General features: G+C 43.0%; 1 protein-coding gene across 1 annotated transcript in view; it reads left to right on the top strand.

Annotated features, from left to right (window-relative positions):
* LOC311061816 (uncharacterized protein) overlaps positions 1–16,648 on the top strand; it is a gene marked incomplete at both ends in the record, with an annotated part of 35,378 nt that extends 18,730 nt beyond the window's left edge. Inside the window, 10 exons of the mRNA XM_084080513.1 lie at positions 861–921; positions 1,118–1,210; positions 2,542–2,768; positions 3,525–3,672; positions 5,121–5,249; positions 6,757–6,819; positions 9,815–10,744; positions 11,191–11,509; positions 15,756–15,809; positions 15,904–16,648. Of these exons, the coding sequence (XP_083936639.1) occupies positions 861–921; positions 1,118–1,210; positions 2,542–2,768; positions 3,525–3,672; positions 5,121–5,249; positions 6,757–6,819; positions 9,815–10,744; positions 11,191–11,509; positions 15,756–15,809; positions 15,904–16,648 (2,769 nt within the window). The remainder of the gene's footprint in view (positions 1–860; positions 922–1,117; positions 1,211–2,541; positions 2,769–3,524; positions 3,673–5,120; positions 5,250–6,756; positions 6,820–9,814; positions 10,745–11,190; positions 11,510–15,755; positions 15,810–15,903) is intronic.
* Between the last annotated feature and the right edge of the window lie 280 nt (positions 16,649–16,928).

The raw sequence follows: 16,928 nt of genomic DNA, 5'->3' as shown, positions 1-16,928 counted from the left end.
TCTAGGCTAAAAACGAGCCACACTGAGCAAAGCAATCTTAAAAGTTAAGTATAGCTTATCTGGTGGTGACCTCCAGCTGAACAGGCCTTGGCCTTTGGATGGTAGCTGTAGTGGAGGTAGCTTGGCTGGTCAGCTGGGCTTCTCCAAAGGTCCAGGCCTGCTTGGGTGGTAGCTGGAGTGGAGGTAGCTTTGCTGATTTAGCTGGGCTGCTCCAGAGGCCTGGGCCTGGCTTGGATGGTACTGTAGCTGAAGTGGAGGTAGCTTGGCTGGTTAGCTGAACTGCTCCATAGGCCTGGGCCTGGCTAGGATGGTACTATAGCTGGAGTGGAGATCCCTTGGCTGGTTAGCTGAGCTGCTTCAGAGGCCTGCTTCAGAGGCCTGGGCCTGGCCAGGGTGGTGTCTAGCTGCCCTGGGTAGCTGGGTAGCTGGGCATCCACTTCTGCAATGGAACCAGGCCTGGCTTGTGGTAGTTGGCCTGGTGTTTGCTGACCTGCAGCACGCTCCCCTTTCAATCAGCAATTTCACTTTTGGTTGCAATTTTAAAGAAGAGTAACTAAATAAAGAACCTAAAATCCACTGGTAACCTATTGGTTAGAGAAATACTAAGGATTTCTTAGATTTTTTAGACAGATAGACAGACAGTTTTCACAGCACAGCAGCACTGTCAGCCATCTTGAACCCAAAGCTGTACACGGACAGACGAACGCACACACGCACGCACGCACACAGAGAGAGAGAGAGAGAGAGAGAGAGAGAGAGAGAGAGAGAGAGAGAGAGAGAGAGAGAGAGAGAGAGAGAGAGAGAGAGAGATGTTTTTCTTATTTTTGTTTTGCTTTTAATGTGATCTTTTCTTTGCATAGACGGTGACAATGAACAGTGAAAGAGAGTATAAAGAGCTGACTAAAGCAGAAGTACCAGAAGGTAAATCCTGCATGGTGATCATCAGATATTGATGTTGATCTGACATTTTTCAATCAATTTCGACAAGCCGAATGACATGAAGCCAAACCAAAAAAAAAATGTTTCAGTCAACAAAACTATTATTTGTTTCCTTTTAGTTTTAGTCTTAGTTGTAGCATAACTATACTAATCACATGATCATGTCTTTCTCCTTTAGCCCTGGCTAAAATACAAGCCATCCTGAGACAGCAGAGACACTCTGTCAAGCAGCAGTCGACTGGTTTATATGAACCTTCACATCACCCTGATGGTAAAACGCACCAACCGTGGTCCAGAGGTCCGCTCACACCCACAAGTCGGCTATTTTCGACGGGTGCTACTGTAGATCGTACCCAGTCGTACCCAATACCAAATCTGAGAGAGGGGAGAAAAAGCCTTTTTTCGTTTTTTGGGCCCTGGTCTACAGACCAGATTAAAACTGGCTTCTTTGATCCCCCTAGTGACTTTGAGGCCTGAAGCCGATTCTACATGTCTCCTAAATCTCAACAGTATTCAGAAAAACGTATGTTTCTATATCAGTGGTGCTCAATCTTTTTCATGTCAAGGACCCCCAAAATTATATGTATTTGGCCGCGGACCCCCATCAAAATATTTTGTTCCAGGGACCCCCAGAAGCAAAGATTTGAGTTAAAAATGTTCGCTTTAAAAATATATATATATTCAAAGATTTGCACACATTTTCACGATTTTTCAAAAATAGCAGATCTACAAGCTCGTAGTGCGGCACTCGGTGCCGCGCTATGAGCTTGTAGATCTGCTATTTTTGAATAGCCCAAAGTGTAAAATAATGCTTTTTAGCTCAAATCTAAAAATGAGACAGTTCCAGGTCTCAATGGGTTAAGAGGATTGCCATGGGCACACTCTCCAGCCATTGCTCCTGCTTTGACGAGTAGCAAAACGCTGTGATCTCAGTTTTATATTAGCTTAGTAGTTTCATGATATATTGTTCTTATTAGTCTGTTATTGGTGAGCTATTTAGACTCTCTCGGAGTCTCCCTGGTAGTAGGTTTTTGGTATTACGGATGTCATATGTTTGTCATCATGTACTGTATTTGTTGTTACTGGCAGAGCAATTTATTTGCCTCTTCCCTTAGCCAGTGCACACTCGTAAAAGAGACCATGGTCTCAATGTGATTTTACTGGTTAAATAAAGGTTAAAGAAAAAAAAAGAACACAAAAAAAGATCAGAATAGATAACATTGTAGAGAAGTAGAAGGTCCGCACAGCGCCTTTAAGGGATAGTTCACCCAAAATCTTTTTTCCTATCAGTTGGTCACCCCATGTAAACTCAAGTACTGTACTTCAGTACAATTTTGACATACATTTAATTGAGTATTTCCAATTTTTCAATACTTTTCCTTCTACTCCACTACATTTTAGAGGCAAATGTTATTTGAAAACTTTAGTTACTACTGTAGTTACTTTGCAGATTTAGATTATTATCATGCATTATGATGTTATCCTTTGTATTATCCATGATATAGCATGTATCAGATGTAACGAGTATTTCTTTATACATTGCAGTATTGGTACTTTTACTTAAGTAAAATATTTGAGTATTTTTTCCACCACTGTCCATAGGTAATGAAACACATCATATCCCAGATCCTTTGGCCGCTGGCTCACAATCGTCACCGGTGCACACCTTACCTCCTGTCACCCGGCCAGAAGGTCCTGACACCCTGCAGCCAGAAGGTCCACACCTTCTGGGTCTTCTGGGTTCCAGGGAATGGCAGCAGACTCCTCAGGATCCGGACCAGTGGTGGAACTGGTACTCAAGTACTCAAGTACTTAAGGACAATTTCAAGGTATTTTTTGTTTTTTTTAAACTTTTAATACTACATGACTTTTACTTTCTACTCCACTACTTCTCAAAGGTGTATTATTAGTACTTTTACTCCACCATAATTATTTGATGATAAATTGATTATTTATTATTTGTTACTTTGTAGATTTTGATCATTACTGCCAAACCACTTCAGACCTATAGGCCTACTTTGGCGAATTGAAGATTTTTATACAGTTGAAAACTTGTGAAATGGGACCTTCTTCTAAATTTAATTTAATTTAATCAAACTTGCACCTGTAACTTGTATTTCTACAATAGGGTATTAATGCTTTTACTTTAACCCATTAAGACCTGGGACGCATCTGTGTCATTTTTTGATTTGAGCTAAAAAGCATTATTTTACACCTTGGCTATTAAAAAATAGCAGATATACAAGCTCATAGCGTGGCACAGAGTGCCGCGCTACGAGCTTATAGATCTGCTATTTTTGAAAAATCGAGAAAATGTGTGCAAATCTTTGAATATATATTGTTTAAAGCGAACATTTTTAACTCTATTCTTTGCTTCTGGGGGGGTCCCTGGAACAAAACATTTTGAGATGGGGGTCTGCGGCCAAATACATATACATTTGGGGGTCCTTGACATGAAAAAGTTTGAGAACCACTGACATAGCAACATAAGTTTAAAAAAAAGAACTGTTAGGATTTAGAAGACATTCTGTAGAATCGGAACCTCAGGCCTCAAAAAAGTGAGTACTTCTTCCATCACTGCACAGGACCCAGAAGAACAGAGGGAGAGAAGAAGCATCCAAGTAGAGGAAACACAGAATCCACCGGAACGTCCAGACAGACGGACGTTCTTGGACCCAGACAGTGGACACCGACCGCCTGTTGACCAACCGCTGCCCCGAAGCAACTCAGCAGGTACTGTACAGTATGTGTGGATTGAGTCGGCATCTTTTAATCCAGTAAGACCGGGAACGCGTCTGTGTCATTTTATACTTTAGCTATTAAAAAATAGCAGATATAAGCTCATAGCGCGGCTTTGAGCTTGTAGAATCTACAGACAGATATAGATCTAGACAGATATTTTAGAAAAATCTTGATAATGTGTGAAAATCTTTGAATATATATTTTTTTTAAGCGAAGATAGGCTATTTGAAAATAGCCGATCTACAAGCTCACAACGCATCCATCGCGATGCGAACGTTTTTAACTCAAATCTTTGCTTCTGGGGATTTTAGAAATGTCTTCTAAATCCATTTTTTTTTTACTTATATGGCTATATTATCAATGGTTTTCAAACATTTTTTTATGTCCAGGACCCCCAAAATAATATGTATTTGAGTTTAAAATGTATATAAAAGATTTGCACACATTTTCAGGATTTTTCTAAAAATAGCAGATCTACAAGCCGCGCTATGAGCTTGTATATCTGCTATTTTTGAATAGCCAAAGTGTAAAATAATGGTAAAAGTGCTTACACAGATGCGTTCCCGGGCTTGAAGGGTTAAGCTGGAAGTTTGCACTTCTCATCCCTGCTTGCTTTTTGCTGCTGCTCATGCTGCTGCTGATGCTGCTGTCTTGCTAAAAATGCTGCTCACCCTCCACCACCACCCCAGCTACCACCTGTCGTTTTGGATCTGCTGTTTATGTGCGGACCGGGGGGATTCTGAGTCCCTATGGTTGGTAGGCGAAATGCCTTATCCCATATTGTTGAAGCGCAAGGGGGCAGGGGGGGGGGGGGGCGGGTGGGGAGAGAGTCAGCGCACTGAAGTCAAGGCACAGACTGCTGTGTTGTTGACGGACAACGGATGCACGCTTATGAGAAACAACAAAAATAAAATCTGGTAAAACAGTTGTGTGCATTAGCGCAAGATGAGGATAAAGGAAACATTCAGTCTGAATGTCCAGCTTGCTAATTCTCGCCTACTACTACTACTTTTGTATTTGAAACTTTAAATTTCTCTAAATATTATAAACTTTCAGGACAGCCTAAGTACAAATATCATTTATGAAAAGGCTACTATAACTATAGGCTACAGTGAAGTCATTATTCAGTCCGACTTCACTTCACATTTTCACATCTCACATTTAGACTGAATGTTTCCTTTATCTAATGCACGCAACTGTTTTGCCAGGTTTTATTTTTGTTGTTTCTCATAAGTGTGCATCCGTTGTCCGTCAGCAACACAGTAGTCTGTGCCTTGACTTCAGTGCGCTGACTCTCTCCACACCCGCCCACCCAGAGATGAAGGTATACTATAGGACCAAACATCACACACAAAATACAGATACAGATACTGCATGTCCCAGTTAGTGATCAATGTTGAAGTTCATGATATTATTGTTTTTTTTTTTTTCAAATTTAGAAGCGACAGACAACAAACATTCAAAAAAGAGTCTGACTGAGACGACTCCCATCGATTTGTCCATCGTGAAGACTGAGCCGGTCCCAGAGCCTCTCACAGCCCTGAACGCTCACGACTCTAACATAACAGGTGTGTGAGGTCAACGTTACTCCAGAGAACAGGAGGGTGCTTTGTATAGACCCCTGGGGTACTCCCGTCAACTAAGCATATATAGGGTTTAAGTGGTTATTAAATGACTATCTGTCATCAGACATAATGAGGATGTTAATACAGGTAGTTAGAATAGAAATGTTGTAAGAAATGTAAGCATTACATGTAGTATGAAACGCTGAAGTATCAAACACATTTCAAATCAACGGAAAAGCCTTTTGATGAAAGGCTTTTTTTAAGAAGTTAAAGAAGACAGTAAAAGTCCGGTATTCAAAATTGACTTGAGTAAAAGTACAGAAGTATTAGCATCAAAATGTACTAAAGTACCAAAAGTTAAAGTACTCCTTACGCAGAATGTCCCATTTCACAAGTTTGTAAATGTATAAAATGTATTAAAATCTTTTGAAAATAGCAGATACAAACTTACAATGCGTCTCATCGCGACGCATTGTGAGATTGTAGATCTGCTATTTTCAAATGGCCGGAATGTATATAGGGCTGAAGTGGTTAAAGGAGACTCTTTGTGTCTCCTACCGGGACCTGCTGCTTGTCATCAAATTATTGGCTTAGGAATGCGACAAAAACAAAACAATATCCATGAATTCTAGTCTCTCTAGTCTACTCATGGGGTGAGTAATTGATAGATATAAAAGTAATTTTGGGGGCGAACTATCCCTTTAAAACATCTTGCTGTTTGTCCATTTAAGAGGTTTAAAGGCATTGTAGGGAACATTAAGCCTAAATTTAAGAAATATTTATATATTTTTTTTTTTGCATTTTTTCCCCTCTATCAGCCACTATATAATGATGCTGGGGTGTTTTCTTGCACTGAAACACAGGCCTCTTTCTGAAAACCCTATTTTCCCTATTGTTGTTGTTGTTGTTATATTTGTCCGGTACGTAAGGAAGTCTATGGAAGTCTATGGAGGCATCACCCCCTGGTGGCCGGGAAACGAACTGCACAAACAATAACAATGAGGGAAAATAGGGTTTTCAGAAAGAGTACTGTGTTTCAAAACACCCCAGCATCATTATATAGTGGCTGATAGAGGGGAAAAAATGCAAAAAATATATATATAAATATTTTTTAAATTTAGGCTTAATGTTCCCTACAATGCCTTTAAACTAACACAGTGGTTTTCAACCTTTTTCATGCCAAGGACTAAATTGATATACATTTGGCCGTGGACCCCCATCTGAAAATGTTGTGTCAGGGACCCCCAGAAGCAAAGATTTGAGTTAAAAATGTTCGCTTTAAAAAATATACATGTTCAAAGATTTTCACACATTTTCAAGATTTTTCAAAAATAGCAGATCTACAAGCTCATGATTGTGACGCTATGTTAACTAGTTTTGCTGGGGACCCCCTGGTATCCCCCCCAAGGACCACCGGTGGTCCCCGGACCACTGGTTGACAACCACTGTTGACTTAACACAAGAATGTTGAATATAAAACCACGTCTAATTGTCTCTCTGCTGTTTCCAGTCGCCATTGAACAGGAGGTGAAAGAGGAAGAACACGCCCACAGCTGTTTCTCTGGACATACTGGTAAATACTGACGCTTTCTGGAGGAACACAACTTGTTTTATTTTCCTGAAAACGCTGCTGTTTTTGACCAACTTTACTATTATAGTGATTTCCCAAGGTGGCAAAAGACTTGCAGTTAAAATCTCTACAGAAACAGGTCCTGCTTTTCCTTTACCAGCAGAAAAAAATGTTATTCAATCTGTCATAATGTCTGTGTTTGACTGTGGTGATGTGCTGTACACGCATGCTTCAATCTCCACACTTGAGCCTCTGGATGCAGTCTACCACAGTGCCCTATACTACGTTTTATCACTGGTGATTATCTCACCCATCGCTGTATTTTATATGATAAAGTGGGTTGGCCTTCTCTCGCAGTACGTAGAGAGCAGCATTGTATGTTATTTATTTATAAGGCCTTGTGTGGTAAGCTTCCTCTGTACCTATCTTCGCTTTTAGAGCCAAAGGTTACTGGACATGCACGTTCACAATCACACATTAGATATACCAGTCCACGGAAGAGCAGTGAACAAGGAAAGACTGCTTTCATGTATTATGCTCCACACAAATGGAACAAACTTCAGGACTCTCTGAAACTGGAGCGATTGGTCTCAATAGAAGCATTTGGCCTTTGGGCACTTCTTGAGGACACATTGCATAGTACATTACATTACATTACATTACAGTCATTTAGCAGACGCTTTTATCCAAAGCGACTTACAATAAGTGCAATCAACAAAGGTAGGGAACGAAAGCTACTAATCACCAGAGGTTATAAGTGCATTTTCTGCAATAACAAGCAACCAAGAGCATAGCTAGCGCTAAGGTAAAAGTGCAATATATCAACTACCTATTTCCTTAAACAGATGAGACAAAATAGCTAAATCAAATGAGCAGGAGCTAAAACAAATAATTGTATTGACTAAACAAGATCCAATAAACAATTCAACAATAAAACAAGCATTCGTACAACTAGTTAACAACAAGTAGGCCAGGCAAAGAGGAAGGGTAGTGTTTCCTGAAGAGGTGGGTTTTCAGCCTGCGGCGAAAGATGGGCAGTGACTCTGCTGTCCTGACATCAGTGGGAAGTTCATTCCACCACTGTGGGGCCAGAACAGAAAAAAGTCGTGACCGTGTCGATCGACCAGAAGGACCGTTGAGTGGCGGGGGAGTCAGTCGCCCCGAGGTGGCAGACCGGAGTGGTCGGGCAGGGTTGTGGGCATTGACCAATCCCCGGAGGTAAGAGGGAGCTGTTCCTTTCACTGCCCTATAGGCTAGCACCAGGGTTTTAAACTGAATGCGAGCCGCTACGGGGAGCCAGTGCAGGGAACGGAGAAGGATAGTTGTGTGAGAGAACTTGGGGCGGTTGAACACCAGACGAGCCGCAGCTTTCTGGACAAGCTCCAGAGGTCTGATGGCAGATGCCGGAGCACCAGCCAGGAGGGAGTTGCAGTAGTCCAGGCGGGAGATGACAAGGGCCTGGATGAGCACCTGGGCTGTCTTCTCCGTGAGGAAGGGGCGAATCCTCCTGATGTTGTAGAGGAGGAATCTGCAGGACTGTGTCACTGATGCGATGTTAGCCGAGAACGACAGTTAATCGTCCAGGGTCACACCCAGTTTCTTCGTAGTCCGAGTTGATGTCACCACAGCGTTCTCAATGGTGATGGCCATGTCTCGGTGAGGACAGCCCTTCCCCGGGATGAACATCAGCTCGGTCTTGTCCAGGTTGAGCTTCAGGTGGTTCGTCGACATCCACTCCGAGATGTCGGCCAGACAAGCAGCAATGCGTGCCTCCACTTGTGTGTCAGAGGGGGGGAATGAGAGGATCAGCTGGGTGTCATCGGCATAGCAGTGGTAGGAAAAGCCATGGGAGCGGATGACAGCACCAAGAGATGTAGTGTAGAGGGAGAAGAGAAGAGGACCCAAAACCGAGCCTTGGGGAACCCCAGTAGTGAGCCTGTGTGGTTCTGACACAGACCCTCCCAGCATCACCTGGTAGGAGCGACCCGTCAGGTAGGATGCAAACAGGGAGAGTGCAGAGCCTGAGACACCCATCCCCTCGAGGGTGGAGAGGAGGATCTGATGGTTCACTGTGTCGAACGCATAGTAACTGCACCTGTTTCATGTAACACTATATTTATTTATTTGTATCTGTGATGATCGTCATTTGATTCAAATGTTTGTTATGGTTTTTCATTATGTGTGTGTTTCATTTGTTTTAGATGCTGTTATCAGGGCGTCCCTGAAAAAGAGAGCTTTGCTCTCAATGGGTTCCCCTGAATAAATAAAGGAAAAAGAAAGGAAGAAAGAATAGTTATGGCACTTTTTTGTTAACTATGCGAGTACAAATGTTACCAAATGGACCCGTGCAGGTGTGTGCATGTGTCACGTGCACACGCGGGAGAGAGGGAATGAGGGGGGATGGCGAAGAGGGTGGGTAGATCATTGTAAACCTGAATTGCCCTTTTGGTTAATATAGCGGTTGTATGTGTCCTGAAGTTGCAGTTGTTTGTCTCCAATGATCTACAGTATATACTAGCCTGGTTGACTAATGTTTAACAGGCTTGTGTAATGAATATGTCTCTGGGTGTGTGTGTGACAGTCTGGTATGTAGCCTAACATGACACTAAGGCCACATCCACACAGAGACGTTTTTAGGTGAATCCGCATACGTTTTTAATCGTTTTGACCTTTCGTCCACACGGAGCCGGCGTTTTAGGTCCACAATACGCTTCTTTTTGAAAACGACTCTGTGACATTTTTTAAAACGTCTCCGTGTGGATGTGGCCTAAAAGTCCAAGAAGTGCTGCTTTGTTTCCCATGCAGTGGTACTACAGACTGCAGACTAAAAGGAAATCCTAGGCACTCCGTCTTCAATGAAAATAGTATTCTCTTATTTAGAGACAATCAGATTGACCAGCGCTCTTCGACCTCTCAGGTCTTCATCAAGCAGCTGCTTCCTCCTTTCATTTTAAAATGTATCCTAACATATTTGTCTTTTCTTATTTGTTTTTTTCAGAAATGAGAAAACCGTTGAAACATGGTGTGGATTGCGTGTCATCGATTGGAGATGCAGGGACGGTCAAACGGAGAAGATTTTCAAAGTCTCCCACGTGTGACGGCCCTTCAAGTCTGTGTTCAAAAGACTCGTCCCCTGAATGCCAGTGCCCCTCTCCCCGAAACCAAGAGGCCAGAGTGAAAGTAGAAACCACATCAGTCCCTACAGCTGTGGTTTCTCATTTAGTGCAGCGCTGTGAGGCTTTACAAATGCAGGCTGAGCGAAAATTAGAGCTGGTCTTGAACTCACTTAAAACCTTAGCATCCTCTAACTTCAACCTTGAATACCGTCCAACCAAACCAGCCTCAGCTGATTCTTCACTGGCTAAACGTGAGTCACAGCCCGACCTTCAGTCCACCCCGTCCAATGCTAAACCAGCCTCGCCACCGCTGATGACCTCTGTGACCGCTGTGCCCCTGTCCCCTCCAGCCAACAAAGACCTGCCCTCTCGTGAACCCATAACATCCATCGTTGACATGAACAAAGCATCTTTGGTGCGAGCCAAGCAATCAGGGAAGGATGTCTCGCCCAGTCGAGAAAGCCCTGAAAATGCCATTGAGATTGTGACCATGAGGTCAACATCCGGCCAAAGCTCTGTAGGTCGCGTGAAGCCCGGTATGCGATGGGACGGCATCGGGATACGATATGATACGAGATGGGACTCGTGCAAACGGGCGGCCCCGAAGCCTGCGGACGATGACGTCTGGAACTACGAGAACCGGCAGTTCACGCCAGGACCCAGAGCTACCGATGTCGTCGATGATGATGACCAGTCTCTGGAAAGCCACCACAGAGCAGCCGACCCAGACAGTCCCGTTACCTCCAACCCACCTGCAGCCAGGGCCGTCAGCTCCACTGAGCTACAGCCCCGGGGAGACCAGACTCAGGGACGTGCACAGATAGACTCTAGGTGGTGCTAGAGCACCTGCCCTTTGCCCTCTTGACCAGAAGTGCCCTTTTGAAAAAAAACGTTTTTTTTTTTTTCAGTTCACAGCAGGGGTCTTCAACAGGGGGTCCTCAGAGTTACTACAGGGGGTCCGCCAAATCTTTATGTGATATGATTTTTCTTTTTACCATAACCACTCGAAACCTAGCATCCCTTTTCTGAGGAGAACTTTAGCCAAAAATAGCAGATCTACAAGCCCACAACGCCTCGCGCTGCGAGGCGTTGTGGGCTTGTAGATCGGCTATTTTTGGCAAAGAGGTATCGTGTAGAGGGAAAAAAGAGCAGACCAAGTAAACAAAAAAAAGTATAATTTACTTGAGCACCTGCCCCTCAAAATGTCTGTGCACGCCACTGACCAGACTACTCAGCTGTCCTGTAATCTGGGCATCAGTCACAGTCATTAATCCAAACACTGCTCAAGCTCTGCAGGCTAGTTTTAACATCGGGGTCGGTCCATACATGGGCGGTCCCGTCACCGTGGTGAACCCAAACCCCACTAGCCAGCAGTTTACTGGTTCTGATTACACAGTCAACCAACCCACCGTATCAATTATAAGCCCAGTGGCTCCCTGCCAGCTGCAGGCTGCTATGGCACCCCAGTTCACGGTCAAATCACCCAGAACTCTTATTTCACACGTGGATATCCGTACTGAACTGGACCTGCAGGTATTCACCAAGCTCCAGAGCAGCACCCTGTGTTCTCACAGAATGTAAACTACACTGATGGTTCTACTGGAGGATTATACCCAGTCCAGACCCCCCTCAGCAGGGGACAGGACAGGATGTGATGTTTGGAGGCCCCTACACCACCTATACCACCAATACACCTGCAGAAGCCTGGCTTAACGTGCAAAGTCAACAGCAGCCGCTATAATGTTCTGAGAAACAGTGTCTCTTTTAACACCCGCTGGTGCTTTAATAATAAAATCTTGAATTTATATAGCACTTTTCATGAGAAAACAACAAAGAAAAACAACATTATTAGGGGGGGGGGAACACTAGCAAATGCTAAGACTAAGGAATAAAATCAATAAAAACAGTGGAATGAAGGGGGGGGGGGGGGGGGGGGGGGGGTTAGCTGGGCTAAAACGATATAGAAGGTTTTTTTTATCCACATTTTTATCCCATGATTTTGTAACCCATTTTTTTCACCCAGTGCCAATGCCTAAACTGTAATCCTAGGGAACATGGGGAGGACATGCAACGTGGATTTTGAGGGTGGTTTTGAAGGTTGGGAGGGTGGGGGCATCTCTGAGTGTTTTGGGCAGTGCATTCCCAGGTACTTTGGCATTTACTGTTCACCAGCCATCGTATGCTCTACTGTAGATACTTTTTGTTGTTCAAATTAACCCATTAAGACCGGGAACGCATCTGTGTCATTTTAAGATTTCTTTGGCTATTCAAAAATAGCAGATCTACAAGCTCATAGCGTGGCACCGAGTGCCGCGCTACAAGCTTGTAGATCTGTAGATTTTTAAAGCAAACATTTGTAACACAAATCTTTGCTTCTGGGGGATTCTACAAATGTCTTCTAAATCCAGTTTTCTGAAAAACGTATGTTGCTATTATATCAGTGGTTCTCAAACTTTTTCATGTCAAGAACCAGACAAAATGATATGTATTTGGCCGCCGACACCCGTCTCAAAATATTTTGTTCCAGGGTTACAAATGTTCCATTTAAAAAAATATATATATTCAGTTATTTCCACAAATGGTCAAGATTTTTCAAAAATAGCAGATATACAAGCTCGTAGAGCTGCTATTTTTGAATAGCCAAAGTATTAAATGTGGATAAAGTGGTTACACAGATGCCTTCCAGGTTTGAATGGGTTAATTCTCCTCTTGTCTCACACTGGTACAATACTCCTTTTTTTAATTAAAATATATATCTTTATATAGAGTCTGTACAACGTATGTTCAGGAGGAAGACTACGCCTTCAAACAATAATGGTTATTTACCCTGCTTCTCCTCACTCTACTCCCATGCTCTATTCTCCATTCCTGGTTCGCTCCTCAGGTAACACACCTTCAATCAATCGCCATGGTAGCCGAGTCAACTCCTCCTTCTCCTCCTCCTCCTCATCAGTACTCTCTGATCTATCCTAGTTTTCATGTTGCAGACGGGGGTCTCGGAGTGATTAGTGTTTCCACAAACTACTGTCAAGATGGATGCCTCTCTCTTCAGGTTCATCGCCTTCTTTTCAAAATAAAAAAAATCTTAAACGATGTATGGTTTTAAGGCGTGGTCTGTGCTAGTGAATGAAGGCGTGGTCTGTGCTTGTGAATTAAGGCGTGGTCTGTGAATGAGTGAATAAGTACATAAGGTACAACATGCTTCTTGACACTTGACAAAACCATAGGCATAGTCATCATACAAAAACCAAGGAGGGACAAGGGGTTTGTTTCTCAGTGCAGTGCGCAATTAGCTTATAGTGGTGACGCAACTATGCAATTACAATTTACAAAGTGAATAATCTCTCAATATTCTCCCAAGTCTTTCTAAGTTTCTCACAATATCAGAAGGCATTGATGAGGGAGTCCCTACTGTATGTGTGTAGCTCTGCTACTTCTCATTGTGGAGCCTTGCATTCTGTCAGCCTCACAATGACATTGTGTTTGTTTCTTTACCCATTTTAAATGTGTAGTTTTTCTGAGTAAATGCAGTTGTTTAGTTGGAATACAAGAAGACTCACCTCAAGACAAACTCACCTCAACTGAAAAAGGAATACTCACCTCGGGGGTAGGAACAGTCACCCCGGGGGGTGGGTAAACTCACCTCAGGACCTGAGAAAACTCACCTCGGAACACTCACCCCGGGGGTAGGAACACTCACCCCGGGGGTAGGAAAACTCACCCAGAAAAACTCAATGGTGTAATGTACAGTGAGTTTTTGTTTTGTGGGTGGGTTTAACCTTTCCCCTCTACACCAAGTCTGTATGTTTAAAAAAGGCACATCTACCGGCTTGTGAGCTTTCCTTTTTCACAGAATGCTTTCATAATGAGACACGTTTAATCCATACTGGATTAAATTCTGTCTTTGAAGTTTAGAACCAAAAATCAGACATCAGGCAGCTTTTTATACAGTTTTAATTTCCATTCCTTGTTTCTTGGCCCAAAAAATATTTTCTGCTTGTTGCCTCTCCTAAGCAGAGATTTCCAAGCAGATATTTGATCATGAAGGCCTGATTATTGTAGTCATGAAAATGGAGGAAACACATTGAATCAGACACGCAGACACAGACACACACACACACACACACACACACACACACACACACACACACACACACACACACACACACACACACACACACACACACACACACACACACACACACACAAAGAGAAGAGTAAGGCATCAAAATGTACCAAAAGTAATATTTCTAAAAACTAAAGTTCTCAAACAATGCATGTGTGCAATGCAATGTTCTATAATGTTATCATTTATACCAGCAAAGTAGTAGGTAACTAAATATCCTAGGTAAAAATAGGGGAAAGTGTTTAATGCATGTTTTACAATAGTGAAATGTATATATAATAGTAACTAAAGTTCAATAATGCTTACCAAAAGCTTTTCTCACAAATGTGTTCACACAGAAAACAAAACATTATACCTGTGTTTTACCTTCACTGGAGTTTTTCTTCATTTTTCTTTGTTAAGCCTAGAATCAAGCCATCCAGGATCCTGGTGATTCATGACCATAAAACATTTGATTCTGTGAGAAAAAAAAAGAATGAAAAACGCAAAACAAAGGGTATTTATTAAATATAGTATATCATATAATTAAATATTAAAATTATTTTTTTCACAGAATCAAATGTTTTATGGTCACGATTATTATAATTATTATTATTAAATTAATTGATATAAATATTTTTGGAAATATCTTTGGGAAAAAATAATGTGGTCTGGAACAATGGAACCATAAAATGGGCGCCACTGCTACAGTATGCCCTATATCAATACCTGGAGATGTTTCATTTTATCAACTTTGGACTCCAGGTGGTCCCCTAAACACTCTTTGAGAACCACTGTATCATTCATAGCAGCCGTCTGCTATCACAAAATAACAGTCTGCTGTGAGCCTGTGATTGACCAATCACAATTGTGAGAGTCGAACAAAAGTACTTTTTACTCATGTATCCACAAGACGCAATAAAAAACTGAACTTTAACTACATGTACAGGCAGACAGACGACATCTCCTATGAGGAACAGAGGAGAGGTTGGATGGTCTGTGAGCACTGGGGCCATGGACGGTATGCAGAATGCATTTGTTGTTCATATCAGTCCTATTAACAGACAAGAGAGAGAGAGACAGAGCCCCTGTTTTTATTCACGTGTGTGTGTGTGTGTGTGTGTGTGTGTGTGTGTGTGTGTGTGTGTGTGTGTGTGTGTGTGTGTGTGTGTGTGTGTGTGTCTGCGTGTGCGTGTGCATGTGCATGTGCATGTGTGTGTGCGTGTCCACAGGCCGTGTGTTCATGGAGATACAGTAGGAGGCTTTTCAGACTGTGAAGCGAAGTGAGAAAAAAAAAAACACTGGACGTAACAATCAGTCTGGATCCCAGGCTAACATTAGAGACTCCATATTGGGGCATAGCTGACCCGTAAAATCTATGTTTGGGCATGGCTGACTTATGACCTCATCATGATGACACAGCTGAATTGTATAAAATATCAATTATTGAATTTTCCACAACCAAGACCCCATCTTCAAGAACCCCAAGACGTGTATTGTTAACTGTATTTTACCGTCGGTGGTTGTGTTTGAAATGTTTTGCTGGACTTTGCATCTGGAAAACGTAAATAAAACAAATATAAGACGATATGGCGCTGTTGCAACAGTAGGGCTCAAGTTGTACTGCTTTGGATCAGTGTGTCTCCTTGGCGACAGTTCGGAAGAGGACCCATATGAAGACCTTTATGACGTGATGCTTGTGCACATCTTAAACACAGAGTCTTTGAGCTGGAAAACGTTGCACCCAGAGACAACTGGACCTGCTCCACACAGTATGACAGATGACCACACAGCTGTGCTGATAGACCATATTATCTATGTCTTGGGTGGGCGGTGCCATGCCGCATTTGATGTTGACACCCACAGATGGTTCAAGCCCAAGGTTTGTGGCACTGTTCCAGAGGCCAGGTGGGGACACTCAGTCTGTGTCTGGGGGAAGGTCATGTATGTATTTGGAGGAGAGACCTGGCATCAACTGCTCACCAATGACATGTACAAGTTCGACACCAGCACAATGATCTGGTCTTTACTGAACACCAATGGCACTCTGCCACGTGTTATTCGCTCTCACTCTGCCACCGTCATCGGGACAAAGATGTTTGTATTTGGGGGCTTGGGTACGGACGACTCCCACTTAAACACCATCAGCGTGTTTGACAAAGAGACCAGCTGCTGGCAGCGCGTAACCTCAACAAATCTTTACACACATCTAGAACGTTTTTCATTCTTTGCCTACAATGGAGAGCTGCACATACTTGGTTACTACAATGATCTGTGGAAATTAAATTCAGAGACCTGCTCCTGGAAGAAGTTAAAGCCCAGGGAAGAAGTTAAAGCCCCGTGTGCAAACGGGTTGCACAGTGGCGTGGTGGGAGATCGTATCTTCCTCTTTGGAGGAAGCAGAGGTCACATTGCCGATGACCTGTACATGTTAGACTTTAGTCCTGGTCTCAGGATGTTATGCAAGCTAGCAGTTATTCGGTACGATCTGGAGAAGTCAGAACTGCCACATGACATCAGGTGGGAACTAGCAGCCATGACTAACAAAAGCTGGTGCGGAGGCTACAATGAAAAAAGAATTAAAATGTATGAGAAAGAGAAAGAGGAATGAAAAAAATGAAAGAAAGAAATGAAGCAGGGGCGTAGCACCAAATCCTGGGCCCTGGGGACAAAGATTCACTGTGGCCCCCCCTATGATTTTTTAAATTATTATTATTTATGAATTATTTATTTTTAGCCCCCCCCTTACCTGGGGCCCAAGTAACTCAGCCCCACTTACGCCCCTGCAGCTATATATATAATTCTTAAATGGGGCTTATTATTCTCTCTCTCTCCCTCTCTCCCTCTCTCCCCCTCTCTCTCCCTCTCTCCCCCTCTCTCCCCCTCCCTCT

The sequence above is a fragment of the Gymnoscopelus microlampas genome, assembly GCF_963454915.1.
Source record: "Gymnoscopelus microlampas genome assembly, chromosome: 15".
Classification (NCBI taxonomy): Eukaryota; Metazoa; Chordata; class Actinopteri; order Myctophiformes; family Myctophidae; genus Gymnoscopelus; species Gymnoscopelus microlampas.
This window is presented reverse-complemented; position numbering and strand designations above follow the sequence as displayed.